At 35.0% G+C, this 18,211-nt stretch overlaps 2 protein-coding genes across 3 annotated transcripts in view; one reads left to right on the top strand and one right to left on the bottom strand.

Moving 5' to 3' along the window:
- The window catches only part of LOC105834727, a 31,011-nt gene extending 15,451 nt beyond the window's left edge, over nt 1–15,560 (top strand). The window contains exons 1-7 of one of the 2 annotated variants that reach the window (XM_036293565.1): nt 4,023–8,649; nt 11,209–11,339; nt 12,960–13,218; nt 13,417–13,595; nt 13,724–13,987; nt 14,110–14,383; nt 14,969–15,560. In XM_036293565.1, coding sequence (XP_036149458.1) covers nt 12,975–13,218; nt 13,417–13,595; nt 13,724–13,987; nt 14,110–14,383; nt 14,969–15,324 — 1,317 coding nt within the window. In that variant the 5' untranslated portion in view covers nt 4,023–8,649; nt 11,209–11,339; nt 12,960–12,974 and the 3' untranslated portion in view covers nt 15,325–15,560. Of the gene's footprint in view, nt 1–4,022; nt 8,650–11,208; nt 11,340–12,959; nt 13,219–13,416; nt 13,596–13,723; nt 13,988–14,109; nt 14,384–14,968 lie in introns of those variants that run through there. The other variant, XM_036293564.1, reaches the window with a different exon arrangement.
- Nucleotides 15,561–15,782: 222 nt separating this feature from the next.
- Nucleotides 15,783–18,079, bottom strand: LOC105834725 (THO complex subunit 6 homolog). Its single transcript, XM_012677399.3, has 5 exons — nt 17,487–18,079; nt 17,156–17,383; nt 16,784–16,951; nt 16,536–16,698; nt 15,783–16,397 (listed from the first exon to the last, which is right to left on the bottom strand). Exons 1-5 carry the CDS (start codon nt 17,600–17,602, stop codon nt 16,077–16,079), a joined length of 996 nt encoding a protein of 331 aa, XP_012532853.1. The 5' UTR covers nt 17,603–18,079; the 3' UTR covers nt 15,783–16,076.
- Between the last annotated feature and the right edge of the window lie 132 nt (nt 18,080–18,211).

Raw genomic sequence — 18,211 nt, 5'->3', positions numbered from 1 at the left:
ATATAATACGAATAATATTACATACATAAATCTTTATTTTTATAATACTGATTTGTATAATAATTAATATTTTTACAACATAATCAAAAATGAAGAAATTTGGCCTCAAAACTGACATTGTACGCTATAATTTTTTTAAAATGAATTATTTGTACAAAAATATTTACAAGTTAATACAGATGAGGATTCCTAGAAGCTTCTTACTTCGATGTAAAATATTTCTTTATTGATTGTACAAATATCTTGTGCTATATGACGCAACGTGTAGCACGACTATATATAAAAGATTAGATTAGATTCCTTTAATTTTAATAAATTTTAAATAGAAAAAATTATAACCGAATGAATAGATTTTTATTTGTTTACTTACCTAAGTAGATTAAGATTTTTAATAAAAGGGATGACGTTTAAAAATTTCCATGTCAGTATTGGCCGACCTTCCTCGAAGATGTTATATTTGTAAATTATTATTGAAAGTATGACAAGAAAATCTGAAGAATTTTTCTAGAAACTACTGTATAAATTCGCGTATTATCTCTGTTAAACATTTCTGCGGCGAGGTTTAATTGGTCAGTGGGAGACTTCGATGCCATAAGGGAAGCGCACGTAAGGCATCGAAATCTTCCGAGGCGGTCAAGAGATCGCACTTTTGCAGGGGAACAGGCCAGATTAGCTTCGTGGCTGAAAAGTAATTGCGAGATCCGAGATATCGTCAGCCGGCTACGCAATTTGGGCCTACACCTCCATTGCTTTTCTTTTCGCCGGATTTTCGCGCGTAGATCGAATTATTATAAGAAATTGATCTTTGTTCGAATCGAATAACAGCATGCTTTAAGAAAGAATGTCAATTTGTTGGAAAAAATTTAGAAAAGTTAAAAAAAAACATTTTGTTTCCATATAAAGTATAATAGGCATAAATATATTTGTGTATATGCAAAGTATTATATCTGGCGACAGGTGAGAGAATATTTAAAATGTGACTCTAGAATCTCTAGATGGAACAAAACAAATTATAATAAAATTGCGATTGAATCTTTGTTTTTTAATATTTAAATATTTATACAAGATATTTTTTACACTTTGATACATAAACATTTTTACAATCAAAAAATAAACTCTTATTTACAAATTTATTATTCTTAATTTTCTAGAACTTTTTTTTTAAATTCCTTCAACCTATCACCAAATTACATTGCATTTGCATTTATTATTCGTGTACTCAGACATTGCATCATGAAAATGTGTATAAAATCAATGTAAAGAATAAAAATCATAATTACAATTTATACTTCACTACTGTGTGATGTTAGTCTGCTATTATCGGGTGTCATGGAACACCCTCTATATATTTATTCAATTGTTGTATTTTGCTATAACAACTCAAAAAACAAAAAAGTTTTCCAAAAAATAAGTTTAAATAGTTCTTTTTTTTTTCGTTTTCCTTTTTAGGAGCTTGATCGTGTCGTTTTACCACTAATAAGAAATCTAAAAATCTTTTTTTATACCAATTTTTTAGTTATGTCATTATAGTAAATGAGCGATATAAGAATAATTTATTTTAACAAAATATATTAATATAGACATCGATTCTGCGGAATGTGTAAAAAATAGAAAAAGGATAATTTTTTTTGTGAGGGAGCGCGAGAAGGAAGAGGGAGGAGGAGGCCACCGAACGTGCGGGGTATATCGAGTTCATGCCGTTAAAGCGAACCACAATGAATATGTATCAAATTTATGGCGCGCGGTTGTGTGGTACCGTGCGGTTCTCCGCCCACTCACACTCGCGTGCACGCACGTGATTTATGCCGCTCGTAATGCAGACGGTATACGCGGGCCGAGAACCTCGAAGAAAAAGGAGAATTATCCTGCATTTTCCTCGCCGCACGGTTTTTTTTTTCTTCTTTTTCGAGCGTCTGAGACAGCGTTAAAAATCGTCTCGAGAGCAACAGACGGAGAGCAAATCGATGTCGCTGCGTTGAAATGCGATAATGACATTCATAAGTGATTTATCTTCTGTCAGAAGCACGCGCGCCTCTCTTCAATTTTCACCAACGTTAATCACGTAATTCGTTAATGGGAGATAACATCTGATACCGAACTGAGTTCTAGATGAGCATAATTCTCTATACGTGTGCATGATGTTTATTTGTACATCTGTTATATTGATTATGCCATTTCGATTCCGTTAAGTCTGCTTGATCATCTACTTTATCATGTAATTTTTACATTATCGGATTTAACAGGTTACACCGAGCTGTTATATAAAGCTAATTAAAACTTTGGAATTTGATGGAGGATTAAAAACTAATTAATTAATTAGTAATTTTAAAAGTCGATATAACTTAGAAATGTAATGTGTGGTGTTATATAAGGATAATTATATTAAAAATATTAGAAGAAGATTGCCAACACTGACGCTTCTTAAAGTTATTTCTCGAAAACTAAACATTACATTGTACCGATACTGTACTGTATCAATACTGTAAAAACGACCTGCTTAAATAATTAAAAAAATAAAAATTTATAGTTCATACATTTATAACTTTTTCTATATAAAATCTATTAAAAATGAATCTAATATGTTGTATCTAATATGTATATCTTTTGTGTTTAGTAAATAGTATTAGTCGTAATATATTTGTGTGGCAGAACTAATTTTTTTAATTGTTTAAATTTTTTTTCTTTAAAAATCTTTATTGAAAATTAAAATTTTTGGTTATATTTTTTGTTTATTAAATCAAGCTACTTACCACAGTCTCGAATACTGTTAAAGAGATGGAGAAGGCTACGTGTATGATGTGTGATTATATAATACGCAATAATTTGACATCATTGCCGGATTAAATGACATGTCGTTCATCTAAACTAATCTAAAGGATTATACCAGTCGGGCTGCATGTAAGGCGCCTAATCGTGCGGAAAATTCTGCCTGATGTGCTATCCCTAATACATCTCACAAGCGATGATCCATGATAAGCCTGTTTATAACGGATGTGCGACAGTACTCATTGCGTTCTTATCTCAGTTATCATAAATTGACAGCGTAATCGTTATGTCGTCCGGTCGGTTGGCATTCCTCTCGTCCCTCCTTTTTTTTTACAATAATGCCGTAATCCGGTAACGCGAGTTCAAGGTAGTAACAAAAGCAATAATAACATTGTGACTGTCTCATAAACTCATGAATAATTTATCAATTATCGTTATTTGCTGACATAAAACGACACATATTGTCGCCCTATGCGGGCTTAACTTCCGGTTTCGAGGATTGAAAAGAGATGGAAGTAAGGATACAGCTCGTATCCAAGTCATATAATTAATTAGACATAGCTCAAGTTATATATGTGTACATTAGTTGTAAAGTTTACTGTAAAGTATTTATAATTTCTATGGAATATCCTGTAAATAATTCTACTATAATTACAGAATTCTATTAAGTATATATTGTATAATTTTATAGTCAAGTATGCAATAGAAAAAAAAACATTTAAAGAATTAAAATACAACAGAGGAAGTTCGCCAATATCTTTTTGTTCAAAATACACTTGTGTACATGTAAAATACATGACATATAAAGTTATAAATATAATTCTAGCTTGAACTTTGACATGAAATTTTAGACGGTTTAAAGTGGCCATAAAATGGTTATGCGTTGTATTCTACGCATGACATTCCGATTTTTCATTTGCTGCTCTTTCTACCAGAATTGCATTACCCGACAGGTGGATAATGACAAAATAATTTTTTTTTTACAAAAAACTTAACGACGATTGACACAAACACAGAGATGAAAATGAAATGATTTATGCATTTATAAAAAAAGCGTTTCCAAAACCTGAAACAATTGGTGGCGTCCAGCAACCCCCTATTTTCTAAATATAATTATTTAATTACTTATTATCTATATTAAATTATAATTATATAATTACTGATAATTAACTAATAATATGTTAAGACACATTACATAATTATTATTGTTTATTATGAGATTTTTTACTTTTAAGTATTAGATTATTTAAAAAACTTTAATTGACACATGACTGTACACTGAATAATACTGGACAAAGTTTCTAGATAACATTACACGAATTTTCTTGCATTTTTCGGGAATTAAAAAGTCGAACCTTCCTGATGGTTCGGCGCGAGCCTCCTCACATATCCTCGTGCACTTACACGGGCGCACGTGCATGTACGCTATATTAATTACAATGATTTCCTGCCACTTATGCCCGAGCGAGATTTAAATTATAGATATTCACTGCGCGGAGGAAAGGGGGTGAGGGAGAGGGAAAGGAGGCAGGGAAGATCCGGAGAAGAAGGGAAAGGAAGGGTAGAAGAAGGGAGAAAGGGATAGAGGGAGAAGGAGAGCGAGAGAATGGGCAGCAAAGAGGTCCGACCGGACCTTCAGCCGTGATTACAGGGTGCGCACGAACATTTCAGGAATCAGACTCGCGTCAGAACCTCTCGGGTCATGGGTCAGTCTTGCTCCCCCCCGCCCCTTCTTCTTCTTTTCGATCTTTCATGTCCCTCAATTCTTCTTTCGCCACAACATACACACACACAACACACTTTTTTTTTAATAGATTAGTTCTCTTTGTCAGTTCTCTTTGAGACCTTGCGAATCGGGGAAACTTCCGTTTCGCGATCTGTTTTGTGTTGAATCGATTTTATAGAGATCCTTTTGGGGTTGTGCGAGAGATTAAAAGTATATACAGGGGAGGGAACGCATCGTGCAACACGTCCGTGTGCCGTGACAAATTGTCCGCCAAGTTGTAAATCAGAGGGCAGTGGGCCGCGCGCGCGCGCACCCCGGCTTTGGAGTCTGAGCGCAATTAAATCGTAAAACACGCGCGCGGCACATTAATAATGATCAACCGCGCCGCGCCGTAGAATTTTATTTGCGACGAAAAACTCGCCGACGGGGAACTTTTTGCGAGGAACGACCTTTAAACATCACCTCTCGATATTACTTTGATTCCGTCAGATGAAAGTGAAGACCACTGTCAAAAAAGCGGAATGTTAGAATAAAGTAAAATCTAAATTCTTTTATAATAAAATTAATTGGATACTTGTCATTACATTAATCTCTTTATAAAAGCGAGAAATTAATTTTAATATTAAATAAATTAAATTTAAATTCGTGAATTGGATAGGAGCTTAATAAAGTGCACGAAACTTTGTTTAAAAGTCAAAATTTCAAATTGTAACGGTACAAAATTGCATACATCTCTCGAGGAGCTTTTCTTGGCTGGAGTATTCTTATCGTTTCTCCCGTAAAGTTGTTATCGGTTAACGCGAAGACGAACCTATCATTCGAGTTCCTCGAACCGTGTTCTCCAAGTGACGGGGAATCAGGTCGGCGATGAACATGCTCTCTTTTCCTAACTCTCTCTCTCTCTCTCTCTCTCTCTCTTTTCCCTTTCTCCTCCCCCTCCCCCTCTTGAGAAAGAACTCAAGTTTATGCGCGGCTGTTTACCACCCGGTAAATGTTATACCGCGGTCATAACGTATATCTTGGCGGGGCTGTATGGAAAGTCCCGTACGGGACGACCATTAGCCGCATTCAATCACCATTACACGCTCACGCGCGCTTTCTGCGCCTCGCTCACCTCTCGTCCCCCTTAAATTTTTGCTCGCCCAGGATCAAGGTGAAAATATGTATGTGCCAGAGTTAGGATGAGAGCGAAGACCCATGGAGACGGCCACTCATGAAAATCGACGTTTACTTTATACTCATATCGGTCGGAAAAATATCCGAAACTTCCGTCGGAGATTTCCGGTAAACATCGTTTTCATTTTGAGCTCGATCGACATCCACTGCACGATCCTTCTCTGATTTTTCTTCCTTAATCCTTGTTCATTCCCTGTTAAAAAAATTTGCATTTTTTGGAGCAGCTACTGGTTAATTATATTAATTTCTATCTAATTACTGAGAAGTAAGACTACTTGGGATCTCAATCAAGATGTAATACTTCACCTGCTTATTATTGCTTACAAAAGTTGTACGATTTCCAAATTTATTTGCCGAACAAAGACAGGTCTATTCAATTAATAAGGATAATAAGAGGCTTGAAAGCTTACTAATCGATACCAATAAGCAATAATTGGATAGGTGTCTATACAAATTGTACATAATTTTACCAGGAAATCTGCTTCAACTACTGAATGAACTCTGTCAAATTTCAGTTTATTTTCTGCAAGTCAGAATTAATACGAGGGTACGTTTTTTGTTTAACATGGGCCAATGTTAAATTATTTAATTATTGTCATATTAGATATTAATTGCATCCTAATTTGGGGCCAATATTTTATGACCAATATTGACGTTACATTGAGAAAACTTTGGCCAATATACTCCCAATGTTTAGTCAACGTTTAGCCAATGTATTGTGCTACTAGGGATGTTAACAAGGCGACACAGAGAGAAAGAAAGAGAGAGAGAGAGAGAGAGAGAGAGAGGGGGGGGATATCTCTGTCTATAACGTAACATATTCAAAGCTTATTAAGATCGGAAAGGGACACTTGGCTGTTTCGTATATTATTATAAATAATGTAAACTATAGCTTCGAGTTACCTGAGTGTAATTTCGTATTATTACCTGAGTGAACACGGTAATAATACGAAATAGTAACTGGATGAGTGTCTAGAAGAATTGCATACATTTCTACCAGAGTTATACTGACTATTTTTATTAAAAAGAAAATATTTATATCGTTCTTAGGTAATAGGGAACGTCATGCATTCGCACGTTGTTTGCATCGACTCCCTGGAATCCGATTGTTTCTCGCGACGAATTAATTCGCGTTGGGGCCCGTCGGGTCCGCCGATGGTTACGCCGACGGCGTGCAAGTATATTTTGGGGCCGGGTGGGTCCCGGTCGGATTCTCGAGGGTCCCTTTCTTGGCCGCGCGCTGCCCTCGGGCTCTCCACGGTTCCCAAGGGGGTCAGAGGTCGCTGGGCCCTCCTCCGCCTCGATGTTCCTCACCCCGCTGCGTCTCATCGACCCGCCACTTACGAACCGCCCATTCTTCCTCATCTCTCTCTCTCTCTCTCTCTCTCTTGCGCGCGCGAAAGGGTTTTTCATTCGTTCGGGTATGACGAGAGACGTCAGGGCGCGAATCTCGCAGAAATCGCGAAATTATAAATTATACCAGTATGAGCGGTGGGAAGCGAAATGTTGTAATTCTACAAGAAAGCAAGTGAAGCAAGAGCAAAGAGAGACTATTTTTAATTACACTTTAATTAAGTTTTATAAGTGCTTTTAATCTTTTACATCCGCAACATTTAAAATTACACTTAGCGCGATATCTATAGTATGTCTGTAATACCTGTAAGGAGAGTAGTTAATTGAGTATAATCCAATTTATGGCAGCAGATCTACGATTCCGATAGACACGTTAATCTACTTTTTAGCGGCGATGTTTAACGGTACCTTCACTCGAACGTGCCGAGAGGGAAGTGCGTGCTCGTCGGACGAACGCCGGCCGAAGGGGCGGCTTCGTGGGACTTGAGGCCCAAGTCGGGGTCGTTTTTGCGAGGCCTGATAGCCGACAATTACGCGGTCACGGCGATTGGACGGGCCGTTTTCGCGGGAAGCATGGACCAATCGAAGCACCGGGCATTACCTTCTCTTTCTCTCTCTTTCTTCCTCTTCATCCCGCACTCTCTCCCTCCGGATCTCTCTCTTCTCTCCTAGAGTTACTACTCGGCGCGCCGCAACGAGCACGTTTAGTCTAGTCAGAGCTGCACCTGTGGGTGAATCCGTGAGCGCACCTGCAATCTCGCCGTCAGTGTCCGGCGAGAAAATCGATGAAAAGTGCGGAAGAGAACGCAATCTATCTTTACCATCCTTCAATTATCCTCTTAATTATCTGTTCTTTTCGCCATCTTCTCTTTCCGAAGAGGGTGTTCTCTAGTCAGTGTGCGAAATCGTTGTTACGAAAGAAACAGTTTTTAAAGGAGACATTTAAATGGATTTAAAGGGATTCGAATGCGAAAACGTCGAAGGATTGAAGATACAGAGAAGGGCTTCGGGTGCATCCGTTTGTTGTGCAAAGCGACAGTCCAGCGAGATGTTGAAGCCCGAAAGTAGAGTGTTATACCAAATCACATAACTGTGCGCGTGTATTATTTTAATGGAAATATGTGCTAAATATCGATGGGCTGTTGATTTTCTAAATATCTAATTGGATATATAATACGGAACAATAAATTGTTAAAGGTGTTACGAATTACGATAAGATATTATCGCAATATTTCCAGCATAATCTTCTATGATATATAAACGTTGATGTGCGCAAATGTCGTTGATCCTGGTGAGTTCAGTGAATTTTCTGAGATTCCTCGCGATTCTCACGTCGTCTTGATAAAATGAAAAAATATATAAAGGATTAAAAAAAAACACGTATGCGCGTAGAAATAAAAATATCGAGGTGTAATCGTGAAGATGCGCGGCGCGAAGCGAGATGCCGCAAGATAGCGTGATATCTTTATCGCACTTCATCTCAGCAATCCGATGGCAGTGACAACGTCAACGTGCCGGTTGATCTGGACGATAACATGGTTAATCTCGCGGTGATTAGCGACTAAATGTTAATGAGTTTCCGCGAGCCATCGGCGTGCCGAAGAAGCGGAAGCGGTCGCATAGAGCAGGTAATTCTCGTATCAGTCTCGCCCAGCGGCTTTTTTCTCCCGTCAGCCGATACACAGACATCATTTCTGTCAAATGATGTTCGTTCAAGGAAAGCCGATGTCGTATCTCTCGGTCACGTCCGAGAAACTCGACAGGAGAGTCTCCGGGATAACAAGGATTTATTGTGTGGCTCGAGTTGACCTGTACGTATTATACGTCGCGTTTACGAGAAAGCTAAGGAGATCTTTACAGGCCGCGAAAGAAATTCTCAGGTGATTTCTTGTGATCTACTCCATAGTCTCGCGGGACATGAGAGGTCGGGGAAACACGATCCGCCTTGCGATGCATATCCTTTTGGAGAATTGATCTTAGCTTATTTTGTAAATCTCAATTTTTTTCTATGATAATATAACAATAGTGTAAATACCAAACTTGAGTAGTAACTTAAAAAGTTGAAAAGCTAATCATTTTTAATTTAGCTTAATTAATTTTTAACTTTACTTAGTTATTTCTAAAACATATATTTCAATTCTTTATTTTTCACAAGTTTAAAGTTTATGTATGTAAAAAAGAAAAATATATTTCCAGATAGAAACAATATTTTTTTTTTTTCGTATTAATTTAATTTACAAATAAGATATTAAATTCATTTGATGATTTATATTTAATTGTTTTGTAGAGTAATTTTATTTTAAATAATTACGACATTCTAATTTAACAGATATATAAGGTAACAGATAAACAATGTTTTTAAAAATTAACTTTTAATTTAACTTAATTTAATCTTAATAATTTTTAACTGAATTAGTTTTTTGTTTGTGCAACTTTTAACGTAACGAAGTTAATTTTAGAAACCATTATCTTTAACTTAATTTAAAAAAATATTAACTTAACCAAGTCTAAATTATATTATGCGCGCCAGTTGCCAAACAAGCTTTTTCTTCGTGCAAAAAAGACTTTGTTATTGTGCAAGCATCGACTCTGGAAATTGGCAGATCAATATTCTTCTCATCTTTCTAGTTGTTATAGGTATTTTTGTTTTTAAAATAAGCTTATTGATTATCTCTTAACGAAATGAAGTATTTAAAAGTTAATTTTTGTGCAAGAAGCGCGTGATGAATAATTAAAAGAAGAAAGCATATAAATTATATTCTTCGAAAAAGCTCTTCGCAATATTTACACCTAAAAGTCACGCGCATGTCACCGACAGCCACTTAACGGCGCACGTGCTCGCTGATCACGTGCGTGCAAATCGGGTTGTCCGACATACATCGTCCGGATGCACATAAATGCATCGCAGCTAAAATATGCATCACACCTGAGATATATCGTTTTAACATTAATTTATTAATTTTACATTAATTTCACATTAAATTAAAATCAACTCAAAATTTTAGAAATTATTCTTAATTTATTATTAACTCTCTGTTTGCAAATTGAATTTTTTTCCACAAGCAAAATTTTGCTTTTAAATCTCCTGCATTTAAATTTTAAATTTTGTTAAATGAAGATTTTAATATTTGTATTCGATTATGAAATGGAGATGTTGAAAAATAACTCTAAATTTAAAAAATTTTTCTTTTAATCTTCCTAACTTTTTTAGATTTTTTTTTAACCATAGAAGAGTAATAAAACTTGAATTTGACAAAAAAAAAACGCAGATTGCAGACGGAGAGTTAAATAGATGATTAATTTAACATATGCTTTGATTTCACATTGATAACACCGTGATGGAATCTCGATAACGTCAGAGCTGCATTCCTGCCTACGAACCTGTCATATTCTCACCCGATCGCGGAGCCAGCTGACGTAATCGACATTCGGATCGCGCGAGATCGATAAATCTTCGCACCCGCGATCGCTCGCTCGCTTCCCATGGAGGAAAGAGTCTTCCATCGCATCGCCGTGGCATTCCATCGATACAAGTAAACGAGCAAATTCGTAGGTTGAGGTCCCCCCTACGGGCCCCATGGTGTACGCCGCGTCCGATCGAATCCCATAAGTCACGGGACTCGAATACTGTGTTTAAGCAGCGAGCTCATTCTCTCGTCCATTATCCCGTGTGCGTGTAAGGCCCCGAAATGTTTCTTCGAGATTCCCCGGTTTCGAGAGGAACGCAAAGTCGAGGCACGCAAGTCACAGAAGAAAATACCCTTGATCGATTCAAAATCAAAATCGATAAAATTTCCGCGATATTTTATAAATTTCTATTATATCTATACGGCATATTTTATCGAAAAAGGAAGCAATCATACCTTAATTTTCTTACTTTGTATATTTTTTATTTTACATTTTTACAACTAAGATATTGAAAAAATATATATTTTACATTTTAATTAATAAGAGTTTAGGAACGATTTCATTTTAATTGTATTTATATTTCCAGTTTTTTAAATACCTTATTTATTATATTTAATTATTGTTTATATATGTATTAATGATAATTGCATAAGACATACATATAACATTAAAATATTAACTTTTTGTCTTACGTACATTGGAAAAAATTTATCCTTGCTTTCTTTAAAACTTGTTTTTTCTGTTCAGTTTTTAAAATCAGAGTATTGTTTTTGTTCTAGGGGATCTGAAGAGGCGACACTCCTGGAGTAGTGAGATCGACTATCAATCAGAGGAGACGGAAGCTGTAACTATCTCAGGGGAAGATTCTGATGCCCCAGCTCCGTCGTTCAACGATAGAATCTCGTATAAGGTACTGTACGATACACAATCGTCTTTTTCTCTTCTTGTAGAAGAAAATTCATTTTTTAATTTTTTTCGTATAATATTTAAAACCAAATTATTAAATCGTTCACATAAAATATTATATATTGTTTATATATATTTTTTTTTTACAGTTAAATGCGATCAAATTGTATCATCGTGCAATTTGCATAATTTTTGATACGACATTGAATTTTCTGCATTTACGTGGGATGTACATTCTTGTTTAACTAACAAATAACGTCAACCATAGTTTTGTGCATGTGTGTGCGTGGAAGAGGAGGTATTTATTCGCAAGAGAGAGGCGACGATCGTAAATTTTGTTATTCTGGCGCGGCAAGCACGAGCCGGAACACCGCGAGAGCCCTGCCAAATAATTTATCCCAGCGACTCGCCGCGCGGGTTAATTGAACGCCCATGAGACGCATTAATAATCCACTTTCTGCGCGAACGGGAAGATAACTTCCCCGGCGGGAGGTTGAGAATCCGGTACAAATTACCCGGACTCTCTTCCGGACTGAAATCCGACTATCAGACTCGATGGTAGGATCTCTTTTTGTCTCTTTCGTTCGGAAATCGTTTTTTAAAGTATTGCTTCGACTTTTCTCCTCTTGAGCCACGGATACTCTGGATAAAATTAAAATTTAAGAGTTTAACATAAGAACTTTTTAATATTAATATTAGGATGGAGACAGATTGCTTATAATCTTTAAATCTTTACATTCCTTTATCAATTTTAAACCTGAATTATTCTTTATCTTTTTAATTTATTTGTAAAATGTGCAATATTTTTTAAGGCAAATAAAATGATAATTGCAAATGGAGATATCTAAGAAAAATGCAAGTAAACGAGTTGAATAAGGAAAACATTTATTCCTCATGAATATCTCTTTTTGTAGAGAATGTATAAAATATAAAGGGGATGTATGCATACTGTATCTTAACTTCCTGCTTCGTTCCGAGCGACTAGTCGCGTTCTAGAAGTGCAGGGACGCGACGCGGTATCGATAAAGAAATATCACACGATATTACATGGCATTACACGCGTCGCATGAAGAGTGATTATTGATTCAATCGGAAAATACTGGAAGAGAGATGCAAATTTATTAGTGCGTTTAAAGAGAACTATAGAGAAAAACATTAAACCGCAGCAAAAGAAAGCTATAAAAATTACAGAAATTATAATTATATAATTAACTTTATTGATTACACAGCGTTTAGAAGGTGTTTGATAATAAATAAGATAATTAGAAAAAATTCGACTGCTCTCAGATGAAAAAAATAAGAAAAATTAAGACTAATCGAGATTTTTTGAAATATAAATATTAACATGTGCTTTAGGCACCTTTTACATAAATATTTAAGCGTTTATAATTAATAAATTAAATCATAATTGTTATTCTTTTTTATTTTATCGTCTGGAATTTTTAAAATGTTCTCCCCCTTGTTGTTGAATACCTGCATACTTGTGTATATTTTGTTTCGCATTTTAATTTTAGTTAATAAAAAAAATACGCATTAAATAACATTTGTAATAAGACTTAATATATAATATGTGTGCCTCCATTATTAAATTTTGATTAGAATTGATGGAGAATGTATTTTCCAGGAGCATGGCCGTTCGATGCAGACGGTGGACCTGGTGGCGAACTGCCCGTTGCAGGTCGTAACGGGTGACTCTAGATCGCCGCCACTCTCGAGAGCGCCGACGCCCTCTCCGACGTCCGTCGCGACGACGACGAGCATGGGGCAACGATCGAGCGCTCTGTTACGCCCCAGAATCTCACTAACTTGGGTCTTACGCGGCCAACAACAATCTAACTTGGGTCCTGGATCTAATAACTATTCGACCATTAATAACAATGGAGGTGAAAAAAGATCTTTTCTGTTACTTATTCTTCATATTTATTTGGCACTGATATTAATATTATATTATAATATCGATAGCTATGTTTATATAAAAAAACTTTCTATAACTTTTATTAAAACTTTAACATATGTGAATGATATATTACATTATCGTTATCTTGTGTTGATAAAATTACGCAAATATTTTTCTGTAAAAGGTACAAACAATGATCGAGACGCTTTCTCAAGAGGCAGCAAGAGATCTTCGAGAAGAAGCGTTAAAAGTGTCAAAGAAAAGGATACTGCTAACAAAGAGAATATCGGGAACAAAGAAAGCGTCGAGAAGCGTGAGAAAAAAATTTTGCATAGGCTCCATAAGATTGAAAGAATTGAGAAGGTAATCCTTAAATTTCCATTTCAACTCAAAATAGAAACTTTTTTTTAAATAACCCTTCCATTATCTTAAGTTTATTATTTTCTAATTTAATGATTGCATTTTATTGCTTTCAAATATTTTTTTCGAAGACTATTTGCAAAGAGACGATTAATGAGAAGCAGCCGGATAGCCCTCTGGAGAAGCATTTTGATAAAGAACTTATCAAAGACACGAAGGAAAAAGAGAAAGTAAAAAGAGCGGTATCCGAGCCTTCTTTAGTATCTCGTGAATCAGCATCGACACTCAACGGACGAGAGAAGCATCGTCATAGGCGAACCAAACGCTCGCACAAACCTAGATTACCCAGTAGATTTGGCTACGAAATCGCCGATCTCGATGCATTCTTAACAAAGGTACTTTTTATACTCTTTTATTTTTATCTTTTATAATTCTATATTTTTTTTATTCTGTATGCAATAAATATATTTATTCAATATTTTATACCTACATATATAATTTACAATTGTAATTTTAGGCGTCCATAGAGAGACCTGCGAACATTCCAGTGGTCCTGTCCTTCCCATCGGTACTATATCAAACTCAAGGCGGTGTACAGGACGAGATGGCTCTCCCTCTGGGTACAGTCGTGAATGCCGTCTTCAAGAATCAAACCTGGCTGTATGTGCAAACGCCTCATGGACAGGAGGGTTACGTCGGTTATGCCGCCTGTTTGCCCCTGGGAATCTTACCACAACCTACACGAGGACCATGCTGGGAAGATTCCACCGATGTTTTTCCCCGACCATTAGGTAAATACAATTTTTTTCTTATTCAATAAAACTATAAAACAAATATTATAATGTCTTGAGAATGAAGTAATTGAGGAAGGTCTTCAATTTCTTTTCATATAATGTAAGAATTTAATTAAATGTTGAGAACAAATTTATGATTAATATAAAAGTATTCTTGAATTTATTTTCTTTAAAATATAACTTTCTAAAATAGCATTGAATCTTATGAAAAAAATTTAAATAATTTAATCGTAAACAAAATATAAAAATTTTGCAAAATTATATTTACAAGAAAGAATGAAGAGTTTAAAGAAATTTCGAAAATAAAAAATGAATGTATCGCCGTTTTATTTTTGTATATGAACATGCAATATTCATAAATTATATAATTCTCTTTAAATATGGCAATGTTACTTGTTACTATATTGAAAGCATTTTTATAATTTTTTTCCATTTTCTTCACACATATTTATTAATATTATAAAGAAAATATTTTTAAATAAATTATTCTCCACTTTCTCTCTTTTTGAGTTCCTTAAGACAGTTGAAATCTTTTATTAAGCTTTTAATTTTTCTAAAATTATTCTATTGACTTTTATGTAGGAAACATGACGGATATGGAAAAGCTGCGCGACACTAGGTCTGAGTGCGGGGCAAGTCGTGGGCGCAGCAGCAGAATGAGACGAGGATCGAGAGACGCGGTATCGGCATGCGGTGAGCGCAGTGTCGATCGGCTATACTTGAGAGCAGCGGCGAACGCACGCATCAAAGGCTCGCGACATACGCTCCTAGTGATCAGAAACGATTATGAAGCGCGCGCCGCAAACGCCCTGACAGTCTCGAAGGGCGACGTAGTTGCTCTGCTAAGCGACCACACGAACGACTGGTTCTGGGTGCGCTCTAGGGATGGTAGGGAAGGATTCATTCCCGCTGTTATTGCTGGTCACGGCTTCCTCTGATTCCTTTCAAAGGAATGCTTAGAATAGTCTCTTGTTCACGAAATTCGTGAAGAAGTGATATCGCACTCTCGAGGCAATATCCTTAGAGTACTGCCAAATTATTTGAGCAGATTTGGATTAGTTCATTAACAATTTATTCTGTAATTATGATATAAAAAGAATTTTGGTTCCATTTTTTAATTGTAGTGTAAGTAAAAGAATTTTCTTTTTTGTTTTACAAATGTGATAGCGCAAATTCAATATTTATTGAATATTAATTTTTTTATTAAATTTAATTCTCTTTTATTAAAATTTTTTTTTATATATAAATTTTTTAATGTATATATAAATAAAAAAAATGGAAAAAAGAAATGTGATAATAGACACTGATTATTTTACATAATATATGTGATAGTTAGCTATCACAAAAAATGTTGCCAAAATTCTTTAGCAAATATTTTCATATATTGTTTATTCTGTTTTCCTATTTGTCATCGCTTTATTTAAGTAGAAGAAAAAGACATAAAAAGTGCAATTATAAGAACAAATGCTTATCTATCTTTTTTTACATTTTATCGCTTGTATATTTGTACAAAAGAAGAATCGTATAAAAGTGTATACTTTATTAATATATTTATTTAAAGAATGAGAAATCTAGTAAATTATATTCACATTATTATTTATCCCAATTCGGAAAAGGATCAAAATCCTTAGTGGAAAATTAAATTCCTATTTTGTAATAAAATAAGCATTCTTAATAATTATAATAATTCTCACGCAAACTTGAGTGTCATTTCACGATAATTGAAGTTTGTACTGATGTCGATGCTGTTTGAAGTGCCGGCCATGCTGAGCACCTTGTGTGGCGTTTCCTGATGCACCACGCTGTAGACAGTGAGGCTTGAAGTGGGGACTTTAGCTAGAACCTCGCCCTGGTATGTCGTATGATGAACGTAGTTGGTCGTACCGCCAGCGATTACTCGATCTTCGTAGATCTCGGCTACGTGAATTCCTTGATCAGCCAGATCGAAAACTGTTGCTACCTCCATCGTTCGCATGTGCCACAATGATAAACTAGGGCCACCACCACACAGCTAGAATTATTATAGAAATCAAAGTAAAATTAGAAAATATTAATTTATATTTTTGATTCTTTATTATTTTAGTATAATGTCCTCTTCTTATTTATCAAAATTTTAGGTAACTATATTATAATCATTACTATTACATACCAACCAATCTTCCGTGAAATCAACAGCGCCAATCCACTTTCCGAATCGTGGTCGAGCAACTTTGTCTACTAAATGGGGCGTTAATATATTAGTGTTCTCTCTTTTGCGCAAATCCCATAATCTGACAGAACCGTCCTCGCTGCTGGATGCAAGTTGATTGTCCCTGAAATTTATAAGAACCTTTTAAACTATGAGAATATAGTCAGTACCACTTTTGTGCAATTTATCTGTCGCAAATAAATAATTACATTATGGCAAGGCAGTGTATGTAATCGGTGTGACCCTGTAAGCGTCTCAGAATCTTTCTGTCCTCCAAGTTTATAATATAAATGTTATTATCACCACAACCAATGTACAGTAAATTGTTCACCTTTGAATACACCATGCAGTTTACATCTGGTTTATCATAACTATCTCTGAAAAGAAATATATATAATACATATAAATGTTATAATATATATAATAGATATAGTAGAAATGATATAATATATATAATAATGAAAAGAAATTGTATATTTTATTCTGAAAAAATATAAAACTTATAATTCATTCTATTAATATCAATTTTTGAATACATTGATGACATTTTACTTTAATAATATTTCTTTATTTTCACTCACTTATTAACAGGAATTTGTACATTCCAAGAAACCTTGCTTTTAGAAGATTTATTCGACGTAACCATCTTCCAGTCCCATCCTGATATTTCGCCACGCGTCCCTGTCACAAGAAAATTCTCCACAGAGAGCATACACGCAACCTCCTGATCAGAATGTGCGGCAAAGCGATAACTGGGTCCGTGTAATTCATTCTCCTCCACTTTGTTGGGTCCTAAGACTTTTGACAGGCTGTTTGAAAATTTAATTAAATAATTATACTTTAATTGCAATAATTTACTATACATTATATGCATTGCGGAAATAAAAATTTCTTATTTAAATACTTCCTTACTCAAATACTGAAACGTCTCCGTAAATGTTGCCAGCCAGAAGATAATTTCCATCGGGTGAAAAAGTTTGCGACAGCACAGTGTTGTAAAGTAACTTTTTGTCGGTCGAGTCTATCATTTTCTTCACAATTTATCACGTACACACGTTTATTTTTCTCACTATTTAATCATTCACGTGTTTTCAATGTCAAAGATTTATTTTCATATACAAGTCTCTTTCAGTTCTACAAAATATAAATTTAAAAGCAAGATTATACCGGACAACGTGAAACCGGCTTTGATGTTTACTATCGAAATTTTTTTAGGTTAGGTCAGACTAGTTAGGTTAGGAAACTGCCACAATTTCCACATAGAACTCGCCGTTAAGGAAGGAGTACAGAAGTTTTGTATGATGCATTACGTATACACAAGAAAATCAATCAATCAACATCCGTATTTTCCCCCCTACAATAAAAATAAAAACTGGTTTTCATTCTTTTATGCGTATGTAAATCTGTGTTCTCATCCTAACTGAGAATTAAAAAATTCTTTAATGACAAAATTTAAGTTTACTTTAGAAAGAAAGATTCAATTACATATTCAAATTAAAGGAAAAAGGATTAGAAAATTAATATCCTATCCAACTAAAAAGCAAAAAAAAAACTCGAAAATTCTCGCGGGAAAAATATAAATTTGAATATAGAACATCGAAACATTTTTTCAATTCTAAACTTGAACGTGATATGAT

The sequence above is a fragment of the Monomorium pharaonis genome, chromosome 11 (genome assembly GCF_013373865.1).
Source record: "Monomorium pharaonis isolate MP-MQ-018 chromosome 11, ASM1337386v2, whole genome shotgun sequence".
Classification (NCBI taxonomy): Eukaryota; Metazoa; Arthropoda; class Insecta; order Hymenoptera; family Formicidae; genus Monomorium; species Monomorium pharaonis.
The sequence above is the reverse complement of the archived record's forward strand: the minus strand, read 5'-3'. Positions and strand labels throughout refer to the sequence as shown.